This window comes from Aptenodytes patagonicus, unplaced genomic scaffold, assembly GCF_965638725.1.
Source record: "Aptenodytes patagonicus unplaced genomic scaffold, bAptPat1.pri.cur scaffold_86, whole genome shotgun sequence".
In the NCBI taxonomy this organism is placed as follows: Eukaryota; Metazoa; Chordata; class Aves; order Sphenisciformes; family Spheniscidae; genus Aptenodytes; species Aptenodytes patagonicus.
In genome coordinates, this window is record NW_027472034.1 from 172,823 (window position 1) to 191,324 (window position 18,502).

Genomic DNA, 18,502 nt, shown 5'->3' on the forward strand with positions numbered 1-18,502 from the left:
GCCTGGCCCCCCCGAGGCAGCCAGCCGCAGCAGCCCCCGAGTCCCTCTTCCCTGTGGAGCCCCCAGTTCCCCGCTGCTGACGCACGGTGCGTCACCGCTGTGAGTGCCTCTGCTCCGGGTGCCGGGGCGCTGCTCGGTGGGGGATGCGTGGGAGGATGCGGAGCAGCGGGGGCGGCAGTGCGGGAGCCCGGCCAGGGACCCCTTCTCCTGCCTGCCAGGTTTGCGCTGCATCCCTGCCGCAGCACCATGAATCACCGGCTCCCGGGTGGGGGCTGTTGGAAACAGGGGACACCCCGCTGTTAAATGGGGGCTTTTTCTGGCACCTCTGGAGAAACCTCTAGCCTGGAGGGAGCTCTCCTAGCTGGAAAGCCGGGGAGTCTCCAGAGCTGGGGAACAGGGGCTATGCAGGATGGGCAAGCAGGAAAAAAACTCGCTGTGGCTGTTGTGCCCCTCCGGCAATTGTCCGTAGCTGCTGGTGAGACCCCGAGCTGCGCTATTGCTTCAGCACACCCCAGTATGGAGACGGGAGGTCGGCGGGCAGGACCGTGCGGCACAGCCAGGACCAGCTCCAGCTGTCCCGGATCCCACACCGGTCCCTCCATCGTGACCTTGCAGAGTCGACAGGCCCTGGCCATGTGGCAGATCCTTGATCTAAATAAAAAGTTTTGGGTTTCTGTTTGTTTAGAAATGGACTTTAACGGTGGAGCCAGGGTAAAGGTGCCCATCGCTGGCGTGGAGCACCGCTGCAGGCTGAAGAAATGGGTTTATTTGAAGGAAATGATTGTTTCCTTCAGCCAAAGGAAACCAGCTGGGGGGGGGGGGCTCAGCCCGAGGTGAGGGCTTTCCCCATTTGCAGGGCCTGGGCAGAGACACTGCGCAGCGGTCACCGTCCCCACACACCCACGGCCCCTGGCCAGGAACCTAACCTCAGCAGACCGCTCTGAGGGCAGCCTGGGCAGCCCCAGGGGGGCCCTCTCTCCCCCAGGACAACGTCAGGCTCCAGCTTAGTTTGTGTCTTTTTAAGCAAGAAAAAATAATTTCTGTAAGAGAAAAGTGTTCCACGGGTTTTCTAAGTGAAAAAAACATTCCAGGAGTACGCAGCCGTGCTACCCGATTGTTTGGTCTTGGGGGACACTGATGGCATCTCTGAGGATGCCACTGAAGGCTTTTGCTTGCCTGCACACATGATGCAGCAGCTGCACCAGCCCCAGCCCCGTCTTGGCCATCTGTCTGTCCTGGCCACCCAGCTGATCAGCGGCAGCATCCCGGGACCGGGGCAGCACGCTGCTGCCCGTGGAGAGGTGGGCTGAGACCTGCCAAACTCGTGGCATGTATTACTGACCAGCTTATGGGGAAAGCTTTATGGGAATGGGGACATCTCCGATGTATGAGCAGACTCATAAGACGGAGGTGAGCAAGGATGCCCTGGGCCACCCCGAGCCCCCGGCACCCTTGGGCTGCAGCTCCGCCAAGTGGCTCCCTCCACCCGTGTGCCGCAGCCTGTGCAATGCCGTGGGCTGCCAAGCACCCGGCACAGCCGGGGCTGCAAACAGCCGGCGCAGCCCCAGGCAGCTCCATGACACGCATGGAGCCCACAGCAGTGGGATTTCAACCATGTTCAGCCCCAGGAACAGGGATGGGGACAGGATCGTGGCACTGCTGCGATAACGGCAGACCAGGAGACTGTGCACAGCAGCCACCACCGTGCCCCGGCAATACCTGATGCTGCAGCCGCTCCCTGCTGCGGCTGGGATGTCTGAGGCTGTGAAACGCCCGCTCAAGTCCAGGACCTCCAAACGCCCCACAGCAGCTCCAAAGGAGCCTTTTCCTTCCAGAAACATGGAGTGACTCGGCCAGATTTGGGTGTATTTTTCAGGGGCTGCAGGAGGCCGGCTGCCGCGGTCACTGGCACCCAGGCCCTGCGGCACCACTCGGCAGCAGAGCCACGGTTCATACCCAGCCCTTCAAAAACATTTAAAACTGAAATTTCTGGACCCACTAGAAGGGACCTCAGCAGGGGCCGGCGTGGGACGCTGCCGCCGATGTGCCCGTTTGCATGGCGTAGGACCTTGTTTGCAGGGGCCGGCTGAGCAGGCAGGTCTGCAGGTGCCCTCCTGGGGCACCCGAAATGCTGCGGCGCGCTGGGAGCCTGCAGGGAGCCAGCCCTTGAGGTGCCTGGCCGTGGGAAAGAGCTGCAGGGCAGGACAACCCCCAGCCCTTCGGCAGCTCATACAGAGGCGTCCTCCCAGACAGCCCTCGCTGGCAGCAGCGGCATTGTGGGGGGGTCCTTCCCCAGCTCAGGGTGCAGCCAGGGCGTTCGCTCCCCCCCGCCCTTTGCTGTGACTGTGCAATGCCCTGGGCACAGGCAAGCCCTTCTGGAGAAGCAAGTGGGCAGCAAGCTGTCCTGCCTCCGGGCTCCTGCAGCGCTGACAGCGCTGAGCAAATGGGGGACCTCAGCACGGCCAAGGGGACGTGTCTTGGCCACACCACTGGAGGAGAGGGGACTCCGGCACAGCCGGGCACCCGCCAGCAGCCAGGGCTGTGGGGAACCGGTAGGGCTAGAAGCGGCCAGGGCAGAGCGGGCAGCAAACCGGCGGGGCTGCAAAGGGCATAACGGCATGTGCGCTCCTGGGCTGCTGGCTTGGAGGTGGCAGTGGTCGGTGCCAAAGGGACACCCCACAGCCTTACAGCTGGCATTTTCAGGGCACTTCATCTCAGCCTGAGGGTGATGTCCAGGCCAGGCTGGAGAAACTGGTGCTAAATGGGGCATTAAATTATTCGCAGAGAGTGGCTGCCCTTTTGTTCCCCAGCTCTCTGAGAGCGGGACGAGCAGGATTCCAGCCCCGCAGTCTACCACACTGCCAGGCGCAGGGGGGTTGCGCATGTTGGATGTAGAGCTGAGTGCCCCCCAGGCTGCTGCTCTGGGCTGTTCCCAGGGAGGTGGGGAGGCACAACTGTCCCCAGTGCCGGCAGGACCATCCATGACCCAGGGGAGGGAGCCTGGCACCAGGAGCTGATGGGCATGGGTGATCCAACATCGCCATGAAACATCACCCACCTTGCAGGGATTAACCGTCCCCCAGGAGCCGTGGCAGTAAGCGAAGGCACTGGCATCACCTTGTCCTCTGCTGCAAAGCGGCTTTTGAGGCTGGAGGCTGCTGCGATCGCGGGGAGGCTGGTTTTCAGCCGAGCAGCCCAGTGGCTGATGCACCACCAGCTGGGGTATGGCTTCTCCCGGTCCTTTCTCAGTCCCCAAGGATTCTCTAGCTGTGCTGTAACTCAAGCCTGGTGCCCCACATCGGGTGGGATGGATGTGTGCTACAAAGGCCATGGCTTAACCCTCACCTTCCATCACGGGGCCACCTCGGGTGCATCTGCCTCTTGTCCAGCCTGGGCTCCCCGTGCTCTGCCCGCGGCCCCGCTCTCACGCCTCTGCACCGTGACCAATCCTGGCTCCAAGCCAGCACCGGTCTGGACTGCAGTGCTGTGCCCCAGAGCCAAGTGCTCCGGGGAAACCTTGCACCGGGGAACCCCCCATCCCATCCTGTCCCCCCACTTTTCTCCACCAAAGGCAACAACCTGCATCAGCTCCGGTGGCAGAGTCGGGGCTCTGGGGCAGCAGTGCTGAGCCCTGGCAATCTCCGAGCTCTGCCCTTGGGCTCCAGCTGCACCCCAGCTGCCCCAAGGGAAGGGGCACGCAGAGGGCCAGCCCCAAGTCTGCCACCAAGGGGGGGTGGGTCTGCATCCCCCCTCCCCCTTGGCTCCCCAGGCTGCAAAAGGACCCAGCTCCCATCTCCCCGCCCCAGCTCCCACTGCCCCCTCACTCCCTGGCCAGGCACCCCTGGGCTGGGTGGAAGCTCCCCAGCAGGATGGGTGCTGGTGCACTGAGCACCCACCTGAGCCATTACAGGGGGACAGCCAGCGCAGCCCTGCAGGGACAGCCTGGGGGGACAGCCAGGGCAACCCCACAGGGACAGCCTGGGGGGACAGCCAGCGCAGGGCTCAGCTCCGTGCAGGGAGCGTGTTTTTGCAGGGCACGCAGCTTGCCAGTGCACCTTACTGGGAGGCATCCCCTCACCCCCCCGAGCCACACGTGGCACTGCTGCTGCCAGTCCCCACGGATGCTCCATGCCCGTTGCCTCTCGCCAGCCAGCCTTGAGCTCCCAGGACCAGTCTGCTCCCCCTTCTCCCAGTGCCCACGGCTTGGACCCTCACTGCCAGAGCGCAGCCGTCGTTGGGCTGCCAAACACTTGGCTTTGCCCAGTCCCACTAATTACAACCCAATTAGCACTCCTGCTAATGTGGCCTGAGCCCATCCCACAGGGCTTTCCCCCGGTGTGGCCCCAGCCCCCCGCCCCGGGGCTGGCAGCCAGCACTGTGCAGAGGCAGCACCGACCCCGACAGCACCCCAGGGCGGCTGTAAAACAGGTCAGACCCCCTGCCGGCACCAGGGGACGAGGAAACGAGCTTGCAAAGACATCTCAGAGCCTCTGCCCACCTCCTCTGCGTCCCAGCACAGTGCACGCGGGGTTTTATTAAGGCCCAAATCCCCGTGCCCCGAGATGTTCGTGGAAGATGCACGTTGGGGAGCGAGGTTCTAAGGCGGCACTCGCAGCCAGCCAGAAATGCACAGGGTACAAAGTGGTGGTGTTTAATTACTCGATATACAACAGCATGTTACGCAGCCATACGCCCCCTCCCCGAGAGAAAGAGAACTATAAAGTTTATCGGAGGATAAAAAGGAGGATCCTTCCTGTCCCGCAGTGGCAGGGCTGCCTCCCAGCCAAGGTCAGCCCCCACCACCGGCTCTGGGCGAGGAGCGGGGACACTTGGGGACATGCCACCCCAGCAGGTCCGGGCAAGCTCTCGCAGACGGCACATGCAGGTGGGGAGGATGGCCAGCACGCAGCGCTGCCAGGGCGAAGGCAGGACACCACGAAGTGGAGCTGCGCGAAGAGTCCTTGAGGTTCAAGTCCTACCAGATAAACACACAGAGACGGGGCCACTCGGGGGAGAAAGGAAAAACACCCCCCCCAAATAAAACAAAGAAAACCAAACAAAACAGCAGTTGGAAGAGACATCCCCGGCTCATCCGGTCCCTGTGCCACCGGCCCAGCTAGCGCTTGGAGAGCTCGTGCGATAGCCAGTCCAGCCCGTCGTAGAGCCCCGTGCCCTGGGTCGCACACGTTGCCTGCACATACCACTGCAAAACAGAGGGAGACGGAGAAAAGGGCTTTGGGCTCTGCAGAACACCAGCCCGGTGCTCCCCAGGAGCAGCCCCACGGGTCCCTCCCGCAGGGACGGGGACGGCACCCCGGCCACTCACGGTCCTGCTGCGCAGCATCTGCAGCCCCAGCTTGTCGGTCAACTCGCTCACCGCCATGGCATTGGGCATGTCCTGCTTGTTGGCAAACACCAGCAAGACGGCGTCCCGCAGCTCGTCCTCCTGCAGCTACGGAGAGAGCGGGGACGGCTGAGCTGGGCGCTGCTGGAAGGCGGCTCTCGGTGAGCCCTCGGTGAGCCTCCGCAGCACCGGCACCCCAGCAAGCAAGACCTGACTTGGACAGACCCAAAGAGCCGGGAGGGCTCCCCAGCTCCTCCACTCACCTCCAGTGTCTTGGCTGCCCTCCTGCCCCTATTGTTGCCCAGAGGTCTCGGTGGCACCGGGACGCTCTTCCAGGAGCACCCGTGCCCTTCACTGAGGGGATGCCCGCACTGGAGCGTGGGGCTGCAGGCGAAGGGGGGCACAGCGACCGCCGTGGGGGCAGCGCCAAGAGAGCGGGCACGATGCTCCCCAAACAACAGCAAGCAGGCAGCGGGCATCTGCCTGTCCCTTCTGCCCGCTCTCAGGCTGCAACACGCTTTGCTCCGCGCCAGCTTCCCTCCCCAAGGATGCTCTGCCCCCCACAGACAGCTGTGCCAAGGAGTAAATGACCCCCACTTCGCAGGTTGGCTTTCGGACGTTGTCTCTGGACGCTGCCTCCCCTCCCCGTGTATCCTGGGTGCTCAGCTAGCAAAGCCCTGCCTAACTAAAGCCTAGAACCACGTTTTCTTGACCATTTTTCCCCCTTGCAAGTGCTCCTGATGGGATCAGGAGGTCCAGGGATGCAGGTCCAGCCTCTGCCTGGCAAACGAGTCGCTGTCGAATCCCCAAGCCCACCTCCGGATGGATGCCCCTGGCTCTGTGCCGCAGGCAGAGCAGAGCCAGGTCTCATCTCACACCCCCCCAGGCGTTGCTGCAGAGCTGGGCGAGCGGGAGGAGGGCTGGGGGACACCCACGACTCTGCCAGACCAAATCCCCCCATCACTCACCATCTTCTGCAGCTCATCGGCAGACTCCTGCACTCGCTCTCGGTCGTTGCTGTCCACCACGAAGATGAGACCCTGTGGGAGAAACCAGGCTGCAGTGGGCAGCTTGCACAGAGAAGAGGAGGACATCCAAGGTGGGCTGCAGGCCCCCCCTGGCCAAGGGGGAGAGCAGCCCAGCTGCCCACCCGGGCCCCCCTGTGCACCCCCCGCAGAGCCAGAGTACCCCGGGGAGGGTGCTGCCCCCTCGCCTCTCGCCTGCTCCTCGTGGACCCCTCTGCCTCGCTCCCCTCTGATGGAGCAATGGGTTAAACACCCATGCGAGGTCCCAATGCTCCCAGCTGGGCCACCGCGCCAGGGACCGGGACGCGCTCCCTGCTGCCACTCACGAGCCCCGCTCAGGCAGGATCAGGCCACAAGCCCCGGGGATCCCGGGCCAGCCCTGCCACAGCTGATGAAGTTTATCCCTGCCCTGCCCACGTCCACCCTCCACGTACCTGTGTGTTTTGGAAGTAGTGCCTCCAGAGGGGTCGGATTTTGTCCTGGCCGCCCACGTCCCAGACGGTGAAGCAAATGTTCTTGTACTCCACCGTCTCCACGTTGAACCCTGCGGGGGGACAGGAGGGGCATGGGGAAAGGGTGCCCACTGCCTCTGGGTACAGCTGAGGGGAGCCTGGCTCCATCTTCTTTACTCCCTCCATGAGGGATTTACACACATGGATGAGATCCCCCCAAGCCATCTCTTCTCCAGGCTGAGCAGCCCCAGCTCTCCCAGCCTCTCCTCATGAGACTTACTCCAGTATGTCCCTGTCTCTCCTGCACCAAGGAGCCCAGTACCGGACCCAGCACCCCGACGTGTCTCAGCAGAGCTGAGCAGAGGGGCAAGACGTCCTCTCCCGACCCGCTCTCAGTGCTCTGCGCAGCGCAGCCCAGGGTCTGGTGGCCCCAAGCCACAAGGGCACATGCCTGGTGCTTGCTCAGGTTGCTTCCCACCAGGACTGCCAGGACCTTCTCCCCAGAGCTGCTCCCCAGCAGGTACCAGGGCCGGGGGTTGTTCCTCTCCAAGGGCAGGACTTGGCATTCCCCTGGTTGAACTCCATGAGGTTCCTCTGCTCATTTCTCCAGCCTGCTCAGATCCCCCTGGACGGTAGCACGACCCTCTGGTGTATAACCACTCCTCCTAGCTCAGGACCGACCGCAAGCTTGCCGAGGGTGCTCTCTCCCCATCACCCAGGTCACTAATGAAGATGTTCAGCAGCACTGGCCAGCACGGTACACCACGGGTGACCAGCCTCCCTGACCCATCGGCTCAGCCCGTTCCCAATCCACCTCCGTCAGCTTGTGGGAGATGCTACGGGAGATGGTGCTGAGCACCCCACTGAAGGCTTTGCACCCAGGATCTGGCAGGACAGCAGCCTGCCCTGCCTGCCCGGCTTGGGCAGACTGGACCTGCACGGGCTGAGTGACCTCCTGCCCACGAAAGCACCTTTGCACTCTCCGGACCAGAGCCAGACCACACTGGTGTAACGGCTCTGGCTCCATGTTCGCCACCGCGGGGCAAGCGAAGGGCAGCAAACCAGGGCGGCAAATTCAGGTTTGCACCCGCTGCGCTGCACAGGTCGGGGCGGGTGGTCTGTGCCGATGCCCGTGCCGGGGACTGCAAGGGGTATTTTGGGGTGCGAGCCAGGCTCCCCACTGGGGACCACCCACGGCCGTGCCCCAGCACCCAGACAGGCACGGGATAACGGGAGGGTAACGGTTGGGCGGACGGGGCACCGGGGTGTCATGCGGCACATCTCACCCCATGCGGCCCCCAGCTGCTCGGGGTGCACCAGGGCTTGGTCCAGGGGACCCACGGAAAAGCAGTACCCGGGTGGGCGGCACGGCCTGCAGGATGTGGCGGGGGGGGCCCTGCCCGGTGCCGGCCGTCAGAGGCAAGGTGGGGGGCCCTGCCCGGTACCCGGTGCTCGATGGGGGCCCTGCCCGGTGCCGGGGCACTCACCGATGGTGGGGATGGTGGTGACGATCTCACCCAGCTTCAGCTTGTAGAGGATGGTGGTCTTGCCGGCGGCGTCCAGCCCCACTGCAGCGAAGAGGCGGTGTCACCGGCGCCAGTACCGGTACGTGCCCCGGCCCCATCCCCATCCCCCGCCCGGCCCTGCTCCGCCGCCCCCGCGCTCACCCATCAGGATCCGCATCTGCTTCTTGCCGAAGATGCGGGAGAAGATGGCGGAGACCGTGAGGCCCATGGCGGCGGCGGCGGCGGCGGCGGCGGGAGGGACGGGACGGGACGGAACGGGACGGGACGGCCGCGCTGCCACCCCGCTGCCTCCGCGCTCCGCCGCGCCGCAGGCCCCGCCCCGCGCACCGGGCCCCGCCCCCGCGCACCGGGCCCCGCCCCCGACCCGCCCCCACGGCTGCCGCCCCTGCTCCCGCACTGTCAGGCCACGCCCCTCACGGACAAGCCCCGCCCCCACCGCTTTGTACCGCCCCCCGGGGGCGCTGCACCTCGCGGGGACCCCCGCATCGCCCCGCCCTGCTGGGGAGCCCCGCTCCCTCCGGCACGCCCTCTGATGCCTGGCCCCGCCCTCATGGTCTGTAGCCCCGCCCCGTTGGCCGCGCCCCTTCCCGCCGGCCCGCCGCCCTGCCCGTGCCCCGCGGAGGCGCGTGCGCACTGCGCGTCGGCGGCAGGGGGCGTCCGGCGGAAGTGGCTGCGCGGCGCTCTGCGCGTGCGCAGCGGCTACCGGCCCGGAGGTAAGGCCTGCGGCGACGTGGGGGTTGCCTCGGAGACGCCCCCCGCCCCGCCGGACCCCCACGGCTCCACGGCCACCCGTGACAACTCACCCCCCACCCCCCGGCCCCGCTGCGCCGCGGCCAGGCGGACCCCAGCCCCTCCGCCACGGCCCCGCGGCCTCCCCTGCCCCACCGGCCTCTCCGCCACTGCACAAAAGCCCCCCCCGCCCCACGGGCCCCCCCCCCGCCCCACGGCCCGATGGCCCCGCCTGCCCCCCGGGCCCCTCCACCACGGCCCTACAGCCTCTCCTGCCCTCCACGGCCCCTCCGCTCCAGCCCTGCGGCCCCGCTGCCGCCGCACCGCAGCCCCTTTGCCTCAGCGGCTGCCCCCCCTCCCTCCCCCGCAGCTTACCCCCCCCTGGACCCCGCTGTGTCCCTCTCCCACCCTGTCGTACTCCCCTCCTGCGACTTCTCCGGCCCCGGGTGCTGACACCCCACCCCTCCGCGGCAGGCCCTCTGCAGTGGGACACCCCCCTCGCCCCGCCATGACCTGCCGTGGGGACCCCTGAGAGCTGGAGCCCCGCACCCGGAGCTGGCAGTGGTTGGATTACCTTCCCAGCAGGCAGCTGCGCTGCCAAGGGACAGGCCAAGAGGTTGTTTCTCTTGAAAAGTAAAAATCGAGCCGTTTATAGACGTAAACCCCCCTGACTGACCTGAGGGGGAGCGGCTGCAGCGGCAGATATTGCTGTACGAGGCGTTAAAGCATTTTCTTGGGCTCTGGCTGAGAAGCTTGAGGCATCCGAGTCGTAGCACGAGCGCGTTTCCCCTCAGAGCACTCACTACCTGTGCACTGAGCCCTGCGGCCCCTGGGGTGTGCGGGCGCTTTGCAGGGTTCAGTGCGTGGTGACAGATGCACTGCAGAGTCGTCAACCGTGTGGTGTCCTGGGGGGGTTCAGGATGGTGGTCCTGCTTAGCCGCGTGCTCCTGCCGATCGCAAATGTGTCTTTGCTGCTCGTTCAGCCTTTGTGCTGTTTTTCTCCTTTCAGATTGCATGGATCATGGAGAAATTTGGCATGAACTTTGGAGGTGGCCCGAGTAAAAAAGATCTTCTAGAGACTATTGAATCGCAGAAGAAGCAGCTTCTTCAGTACCAGGTTCGGCTGAAGGATGTCGTCAGAGCCTACAAGAGCCTACTCAAAGAGAAGGAAGCCTTGGAAGCCAGCTTGAAAGTATTGTCGGTGTCTCATGAGGCAGATATTGGCTTGAGCAGCGCTCAGCCTGCATCTGTGGCTAGCTCCAGCTCTTCCGTTGCCGATTCTGCTGATGACAGGAGCTCGGTTCACAGCGAAGATAGCGTGGGGACAGCTACCAGTGCAGACACTGCTGCCAGTCTGGCCAGTACCAAGGGTGAACCAGGGCCTGAGGATGATAAGCTCGCGGCTGCCACTTCCTCTCTTAAATCAGAAGAGATGAGCAGTTCAGAGAGCGGCATCAGCACAAGCAGCGGGGATGTGTCATCTGCTGCTAGTGAGGCTGATAAAAGAGTGCTCCAGCTGAAGACCCAGTTGGCCACCTTGACCAGTGCTCTGTCAACAGTCACGCAGGAGAAGTCCCGCATGGAAGCTTCCTACCAAGCAGACAAGAAGAAGATGAAGCAGGACCTGGACGACGCCATTAAGAAAGCAGAGGACGAGACCGAGAAGTTGGAGACAGAGCTGAAGTCTGTCCAGGAACAGCTAGCCGAGACCAAAGCCCGTCTGATCACGCAGCAGCACGACCGAGCCCAAGAACAGAGCGACCACGCTGTTATGCTGCGAGAGCTACAGAAGCTGCTGCAGGGCGAGAGGACTTCACGGCAGGATGCAGAGCTGAAGCTGGAGGAGACCAGGGAGGCGTTGGCCGGGAGGGCGTGCATGGCTGACCGCGCGGAGGGGTATGAGCTGCGGATCAAGCAGCTGAGCCAGGAGGTGGAAGACCTGAAGAGAGAGCTGCAGGCTGTTCAGGAGGAGAACAAGAAGCCAGACCCCCAGATACAGGATCTGCAGGAGGAGATGGCTAGCCTTAAGAACCACTTCCAAGTGCAGCTGCTGCAAGAGATGAGGAAGGTAATTCCCTGTCTGGGCCCTGGAGCAGCTCGCTCTGTGGGATGTATCAGCAGCAGCGACTGGGGCAGGGTTTGAGGCTGGAGGAGCACAAATTCCCCTTCCCAGTCCCGCAGAGTCCAAGAGGTTTGAAATAAATGAGAGCATCATGGCTTTGACGGGATGATAGTCCCTGAGGAAAATAAAAGCTGTTTGTGATACAGCGTATAAGTCATTAGTCAGGGGGCGGTGACCATTGGATTTGGGAGCAACCTTTGGGGTGATTACATGGTGACCGTCCTCCACAGTGTCATTTGGTTCTGAACATGTTACCATCTGGTGTGACACTGTCTGGGCTTGGGAGGAGAGACCCTTCCTCTGACCCACTATGGCAATGAGTGTGGTCTTGTCTCGTAAAGTATGTAAGCGCAATGCAAGGTACGATTACAGGAGCTCATAAAAAGGAAGTACCTTCTAACTAACCTTCTTCAGTGAAGCTCGGAGTGCTCTAGGGAAAGAAGAAAGGTAAATACAGGAGAAAGGCTCTAGCCTGTGTGCATGCAGGGGGAGAGCAAAGAGCTAGAGAGGGGGCTATGGTGGAAAAGAGGAAATTGTGTAACTCTGCGGGTTGTGGGGCAATGTGCTCAGGGGTTGGCAGTGGGGGTTTGGCACCAGTAACCGAATTTGCATCTGGAAACACTCTGGAATGGGGTCTTCCTCATCTCCTTGCAGCCTGGAACAATTTTTCTTCTTTCTAATCTGAAGCATCAGGCTGATTTCGTGCAATTCGCCCCTTTTTTGGGAGTGGTCTCTAACAGCTTCTCTCTGACAGAGGTGAAGGTCACCTGACCCTGGCTGTGTTTTAGTTCAGTGGTGATTGTCAAGTGCTGCCATTGTTCAGGGTGCTTGTTAGTCAGTCGGATCCCAATAGCTGTAAAAACTGTGAACACCAGGTGTTTGCTGTAGCTACTCAGAAACCACTGAATTATATTAATATATCAGTGCAACAAAGCATAGCATTTAAGTAAATTGCAGTTAGATGTATGAAGGCTTTAGAGCGCACACATGTTTTAAAAAAAATCCTGCAGCAGATTGTGACGTGAGTTTACTGCTTCCCACCCCTCCGCACACCTACAGCGATGCAGATAATGCTGGTAACAGGAACTCTGCAGGGCAGGGAACAAAAGCAAAAATGCTTTTGGTTTATTTTATCCCAAAATAAACAAATATCCAAAAAGGCAAGTCAGTGTGGTGCCTTGTATAGGATTCTAGGGGAAAGGATGGCCCTGCACTTGCTTGGCGTTCAGCAGAGCAGAATTAAGCCCCCGTGTAAACCGCAGACCTCCTGCCCAGAGTGTTGAGCTAATCTAACCCTCCCGTGTCTCTCTGCTCTCAGACTGCACAGGCAGAGGAGCAGCTCCGCCAGCACTCCCAGATGGAGGAGCGGCGAGTGGCCGACTTGGAGGGCCAAGTCTCCGAAGTGTCAGAACTACTTGGCACTTACGAAAAAGCCAAGCAGAAAGACCAAGTGGTCATTCAGAAGCTAAAGGACCGCATCGTACAGTTGGACCTGGAGAACAAAACCCTGGCCATCGCTGCCTCCAGCCGATCCCCTGTTGATATTCACATAGAAGAAGCCAATCTTGATGTTAATGTTCTAAAGGATAAAATGGAGAAGCTGAAGAAGCTCTTGCAGGCAGCAGCTAAGAAGAGCCAACCCGCTCTGGACATCGAGAAGCTGTGTGAGCTGGAGCTGCCAAAGGGCACTGAGGCTGGGGATGGTGAGAAGGCCACTGCTTTGTACTATCAGCAGGAGCTGAAGCAGCTGAAGGAAGAGTTTGAAAGGTACAAGATGAGGGCACAAGTGGTTCTCAAGAACAAGTCGGCCAAAGACGGCAATCTGGCTAAAGAACTGGAGGAAGCTCAAGAGCAGCTGGCTGACCTGAAAGAGAAATACGTTGTGCTTCAGCTGTCCTCTGATGAAGTGGAGAAGCAGCACCAGCAAGACATGGAAGCCAAAAAGCAAGAGTTGTCCCAGCTGCAGCAAATTCATAGGCAGGAATTAGAGCGATGCCAGTTGGACTACAGGGAACGGGCGCTGAAGCTGGAAGAGGAGATGCACAAACAGCGGGACCGAGCACTGGCAGTGCTGGCAGAAAAGGACCAAGAGCTGGAGCAGCTGAGATCTGTCACGTTGCCTTACGGGCTTCAAGGATCCAAAAACTACCTAGCGTCAGGGACTGATGTTACTAGCAATGACTCACCAGGTAACAATTCCTCAGAGATTCTCCCTCAGGCTCTTGATCTCTCCGCCACCAGTGAGCCCACCTTCTTCTTGTACGCAGAGCAGCTGGCTCGCAAAGAAGTGGAAATTGTAGCGCTGAGGAAGCAGAAGCACAAGCTGGAAATGCAAGTTCACCAGCTCCAGGAGAAAATCTTGGTTGAGGAGGAGAAGCACCGGGAAGAGGTATCCGCACTTCAAAGCAAAATCGAGAAGAATTTCAGAGATAAGAGCAGAGAGGGAGCCAACCTGGAATACCTCAAAAACATTGTTTATAGATTTTTGACACTGCCAGATTCTCTTGGGCGCCAGCAGACTCTAACTGCCATATTGACTATTCTGCATTTCAGCCCAGAAGAAAAGCAAACTATTACAAAACAGTCGGCTTACAGCAGCTGGTGGCTTTCTGGGAAGAGATGAGATGGTAGCTTCTATTCCTAACTGCTTTTGCATAGTAACACGTTTCTAATTATTAACTAAGACCACTTCACTTGTGGTGTAACCTCTTTCCAACCATGCGATGGAGCAGGGAGCTTCCAGCAAAGAATTGGGCTTAAACTAGTGCTCTTAGCACTAATTTAAAGTAGAATTGTGCCAACTATTCCAGTAGGATCACAGTGCTCTCTTGCTCTCTGGTGTGAGAATTTGCTCTGAGTTGGAACTTGATTTTTAAAAAATATGTATTTAAGATACTGATGCTTTTTTAAACACAATTAAAAAAAAATCCCTACCTGTCAGGCGTAGGGTGAGGAGCTCTATTAGAGTGGAGCTTGCTTGTATCTTCAAACACCAGGCAGGCTTGTGACTCAAAAGATTTAAAGACGGGGGAGGGGAGGAAGCACTTAACACAGTGCTAAAATAACATAAGACAAAGAGCTGAAAGCCTGCAAGAAGGATGAGCCTTAACTACCGGCATCATCCAAATGCAGAAAATCTTGAGCGATTTCCCAAAAGGTTTTTTTACCTAGAGCCAAACTTACACCAGTGGGTACGGCAGCTCCTCGTAGCACTGGGGACCACCCGATGGCAGAGCGTGTTACGGTGTGCTCCCGTTACTGACCAGGGATTCTCTCTGCAGTTATCGGTGTTTCCCAGGGAGGAGGAAAGATATCCCAAGTATTTAACAGTTTGAACCCTTGTAACTGCAGTGGTGCGAGCGGTGATTCCCCACCAGTGTCAAACCAGCAGGTGCTATGTAGCAGTTCTTTTAGAGCAGATACCTGACCTTTCTGACCCTGTTTGGGATGGGAACCAGGGTGTTGCAGAAAGCAAACTGAGGAAAGGCTGACATAGGCACAGTGACCCTTCAGCAGTCATTTTCTGAGCATTTGGGGGTTTTGGTGAAGTTTTGGATGTTCTGTAATGTTGTTTTTGGAAGCGAGGCGTCGCTCCTGCTGGGATAGAAGAAACAAGCAGCAGCGAGGGGCAGAAGATAACAGCTCTGGGGGCAATGTGTGCCCTGGGCTTGCAGTAAACACTGTGTGAGGATGAAGGCCTGGCCGGCTGCTGCGTAGACCTTGAAGTTCTTGCGTAACTTCCTTGAAAATTGGTGAGCGTGGCAGGAAGGAAGCCAAAACATTTTGAAACACCGCTGGCTTCGGTGGGCCGCTGTCATCTGCCCGCTGGCATGCCTGCGTTGTGCAGTTGTGCTCCGGATCTGCCGGCTCCTGACTGCTTAGACCCAGAACGACTGAGCCGAAAGCCCTGGCTGGGTGGGAAGGTGGCTGTAATAGGCGTCTTATGAACGGTTGCAAAACTAAAACCAGAGTGCGTGTTTTGAATATTAGAGGACTGTGTGAGAAGGGTCAGGGCCTTGGGGAGCTGCGGCGTGCAGCTGTGAGCGTGCTGGGGGAGCTGCCTGCTCCTGCCCCCGGGCCGGGGAGGGCAGCTGGCAGGCTCAGTGCGAGGCCAGCGCTGGCACGAGCAAAATCCTCTCTCCTCTGCCACAGTAGGAACCTGATTTTCCTTTTGTTGTGAGCTCTGCACTCTGGTGCCTTGAGAGCCGACAGGCTGGAGAAGGGGAACACGCTGTTTCACCCTCAAAGCCTATGTTTTCACCAGTCGAAGGGCTAGGGCAGCAGCTGGCTTTACCCTGTTGCCTTCCCTTTGCCTTCCATCTCCCCCCTGCCAGGTTGGTGGTTGAGACAAGGGAAGCAGCCACCTGTCTGGAGGGACAGACTGGGTCCCTGGGGATCTCTCCAGCCGATCCCCTGGGTGCTGGGGCCACTAGAGGGCACCCACCAGTTGCCCAGTCCTCGGAGACAGGGACACTAGGGTGCAGCATCCCTCCCACTGCAGCCACACCCGGCACTGCCAGGGCTTGCTCCCCTGGGACGGGACCTGGCTCTGAAAAGTGACACGCAAGGAAAGTAGCAAGGTGGCATGAGAGGGCTCAGCGACCGCGGCCGAGCTTGGGTCCTGGCTGGTCCACGTGGCCGGGGGGCAATGCTGTATCTCAGGGCAGCTTGCACGGGGGCTTCGGGCTCCGCAGGTGGGAGATGTTCTGTGGGGTCAGCAGGGCAGGTTTCTCTGTCCAAATCGTTGTCTGCTGCAGTGAACTGCTCCTGAGGTCTGGAGCAGGGTGCCGACGCTTTCTGTAGTGAGGGTTATGCAAGGTCAGGAGGAAAAAAAAAAAAAAAGAGAATGAGTGTGCCAGCTATTGTGTGTCCAGTGTTGCCTGTTGGCATTAAGTTATCCGAAATGGGAAGGACCATCTCTGCGAGGCCAGAAGAGCTGTGCTGGCTGGATCTGCTGGAAAAGCGCCCATCAGGAAGCGTTTGTGCTGATATTTGAATGGTCACTACTCTCTTAAAACTAGGGAGGGATGTTTTGCTTCCAGAGAAGCTGGGTGGTTGCCTGCAGCCCTGGGAACGGCTACTCCCGGCTGTGCTTTTCCTGAAGCTTCTAGAGCTTTCTCATCTGCGTAGGCAAAATCTCACTTGAGTTTTGTTTTCATGCACCTGCTTTGTTTTTAATTAAAGCTTGGCTATTAAAGCACAACTTCCCGGTCCCAGAGTACAGGGAAAGTGTTTGTAAACACTGGCATTAAGTCTTGTTTTAACAATCCCCAGGCCTCTCACGAGTCCTGGAGCCAAGTTAACAAACAGGTTGATTTAGCAGCTCTTGATGCAGTGCTGCCCGGGGAGGCCTTGGCGCGCCGCACAGCCTGGGCAGCTCTTTGGGAGGGAGCTGCTGCGCCTCTGGGCAGCGCCGGTGCCTTGGCAGCTCACGCCGGCTCATCCGGGTTGATGAGCCGTTGCTGCTCCAGCCGGACAAGCCCCGCTGCTCAGCGCAGGGTATGTGCTGCTCGCTCTGGGATCTGAGTGCACGGTCCTTGCACGGCTGCAGCTCTTCTACCGGAGCGTGCCTCGGCACACGTGATGAGGCCAGCACGGTGCGCGCTGTTTTTCTCGCAGAGGAAGTGGGCTCCGAGAGGCCGCAGGAGCCGAGCGGGGCTCCCCAGCCACTGCACCCTTCCCTGCCTCGCGGCATCTCAGCACAGGGAGTCTCTGCAATTCAAGTGCCCGGGACGCGCGGAGGGCTTTAGCAGCTGAGCAGGACAGAGTCCTTTCCCTTCTCAGTGCTGTGCTGACGGCCCTTGTCTTGTCAGCGGCTGAGTTCCCTGGAGTCCGCTCCACAAATCCCACCTTGCTGAAGGCAAGGGCAGTGCTCCGGCTAATGCAACCCTTGGTGCCAATTTCTCCTCAAAAAATCCTCAGGGAAAACATGCCCCGGGCAGAACCTGTGCCTGCTGGAGATCTTGGGAGGGGATGACAAAGCCAAGCAGTCGACAGTTCCTCGTGCTGGCACGGACATTGCCTCTGTGCAGAGGCCAGGCTGAGAGCATCGGCAGTTGGTCCCACGCAGGATCCACATGCTGCTCTGATGGAGGCAGCTGGATAGAAATTGGAGAGTTTGTTCCAGGGAGTGTTTGGTCTTGGGCTCATCGGCTTTGAAGCAGTTGTCAATGATATGAGTGTTGGCTCAGCCAAGAGATCTGCTGAGAAGAGCCCGGTCTCTGGTCCCGATTTAGAAAGCTTGAATTAAGTGGTGCCTCTGAAACCACAGGGATTGCTCAAAACCTTACCCTGCGGGAGTGGGAGCCGTTCCCACAACGGCTGAGGGTGGTGATGCTTCCCCCTGCTTCGGCTTTGCTGCACAGGCTGAGAGGGGATCCCTGTTCTCCCTTTGCCTCGTGCTCTTTTGGAAGAGCCTCTGCCTGGAGAATGAAGTAACCCAGAAGAGATCCCAAGTGGTGGTGTGTTTTGGGATGGTTGTCAGATGCAGCAGGACCAACTCTGCTGTCCCAGGAGCACTGTGAGATGGGTCTTCCCCACCCGCAGGTCTGGGTTACTCCTGTGGTCCTGGGCAGGAAAAATTGCCAGCCAAGCTGGAGAGCGACTGACCAGCGGGGAGGTTGCAGCAGGGGCAGTGATGGTGAGGAGGGGAATAAAATGGGGTCCAGCTGGGACCATGCAGAGCCGCTGCTCAGTAGCCAGCAGGGTTTAAAGAGCGTTTCCTCACCTGATGGAGGAAAAAGGGAGCAGGTATAAAGGAGGCAGCTGGGAGCTGGGGGGGAACATCTCCAGGAGCTGCCAAAGCAAGGTCCTCTGCGTTGCTGTCAACCTTGTGCAGCTCTCCCAGTGCAATTCCCTTCTCTGTTCCCCCGCAGCCCCTGTTCCTTCTTCCCTCAGAACTTCCCCCACATCCCTCCCTCTTTCCTCTCTTCATTCAGCCAATACTCTCCGAAATAAAACTAAAAAAACCACCCTGTTTGAAGCATAACTCTGTTGTTTGGTGACCTGTGGTTTAAGTGGTGAGCTGCGTGTGGGCTGGCTGCCAGCCTGTGCTTACACAGCACTTCACCCCCGGCCTCCCTCGACACGCTGCCACAGCCGGCAGGGCTCGGCGCTGCCGCGCTTTGCCGGACTGCAAGAGCCTCTTGCCCACGGTGCCGGCGTCTGCCAGAGCCACCAGCCCTGGCTGCTGACTGCACAGCCCGGCTGCGGTGTTCTCGTTCTCTGGTCTTGCAAAAACTGTGCTTGAACAGATGTAGAAAACTAGATTTTTTGGCTTGTGAATTTGACCTGTTCTTGCTGTT

The 18,502-nt window shown here is 59.8% G+C and overlaps 2 protein-coding genes across 2 annotated transcripts; one reads left to right on the plus strand and one right to left on the minus strand.

Annotated features, from left to right (window-relative positions):
- Window positions 1–4,630: 4,630 nt before the first annotated feature.
- On the minus strand, window positions 4,631–8,626 carry ARF5 (ARF GTPase 5). Its single transcript, XM_076363746.1, has 6 exons — window positions 8,489–8,626; window positions 8,309–8,389; window positions 6,804–6,913; window positions 6,313–6,384; window positions 5,327–5,452; window positions 4,631–5,203 (listed from the first exon to the last, which is right to left on the minus strand). Exons 1-6 carry the CDS (start codon window positions 8,553–8,555, stop codon window positions 5,117–5,119), a joined length of 543 nt encoding a protein of 180 aa, XP_076219861.1. The 5' UTR covers window positions 8,556–8,626; the 3' UTR covers window positions 4,631–5,116.
- Window positions 8,627–10,089: 1,463 nt separating this feature from the next.
- Window positions 10,090–18,169, plus strand: GCC1 (GRIP and coiled-coil domain containing 1). The gene is made up of 2 exons (XM_076363742.1): window positions 10,090–11,144; window positions 12,517–18,169. Exons 1-2 carry the CDS (start codon window positions 10,098–10,100, stop codon window positions 13,819–13,821), a joined length of 2,352 nt encoding a protein of 783 aa, XP_076219857.1. The 5' UTR covers window positions 10,090–10,097; the 3' UTR covers window positions 13,822–18,169.
- Window positions 18,170–18,502: the final 333 nt, after the last annotated feature.

What these genes read in the sequence shown, in the direction of transcription:
- ARF5 (XM_076363746.1), bottom strand. Translation starts at nt 8,555, where the DNA reads ATGGGCCTCACGGTCTCCGCCATCTTCTCCCGCATCTTCGGCAAGAAG. An exon ending in CCGATGAGCTGCAGAAGATG is followed by an intron (nt 5,453 to 6,312) that starts GTGAGTGATGGG and finishes CTCTCTCCGTAG; the next exon opens with CTGCAGGAGGACGAGCTGCG. An exon ending in AGATGCTGCGCAGCAGGACC is followed by an intron (nt 5,204 to 5,326) that starts GTGAGTGGCCGG and finishes TCTGTTTTGCAG; the next exon opens with TGGTATGTGCAGGCAACGTG.
- GCC1 (XM_076363742.1), top strand. Translation starts at nt 10,098, where the DNA reads ATGGAGAAATTTGGCATGAACTTTGGAGGTGGCCCGAGTAAAAAAGAT. An exon ending in TGCTGCAAGAGATGAGGAAG is followed by an intron (nt 11,145 to 12,516) that starts GTAATTCCCTGT and finishes CTCTGCTCTCAG; the next exon opens with ACTGCACAGGCAGAGGAGCA.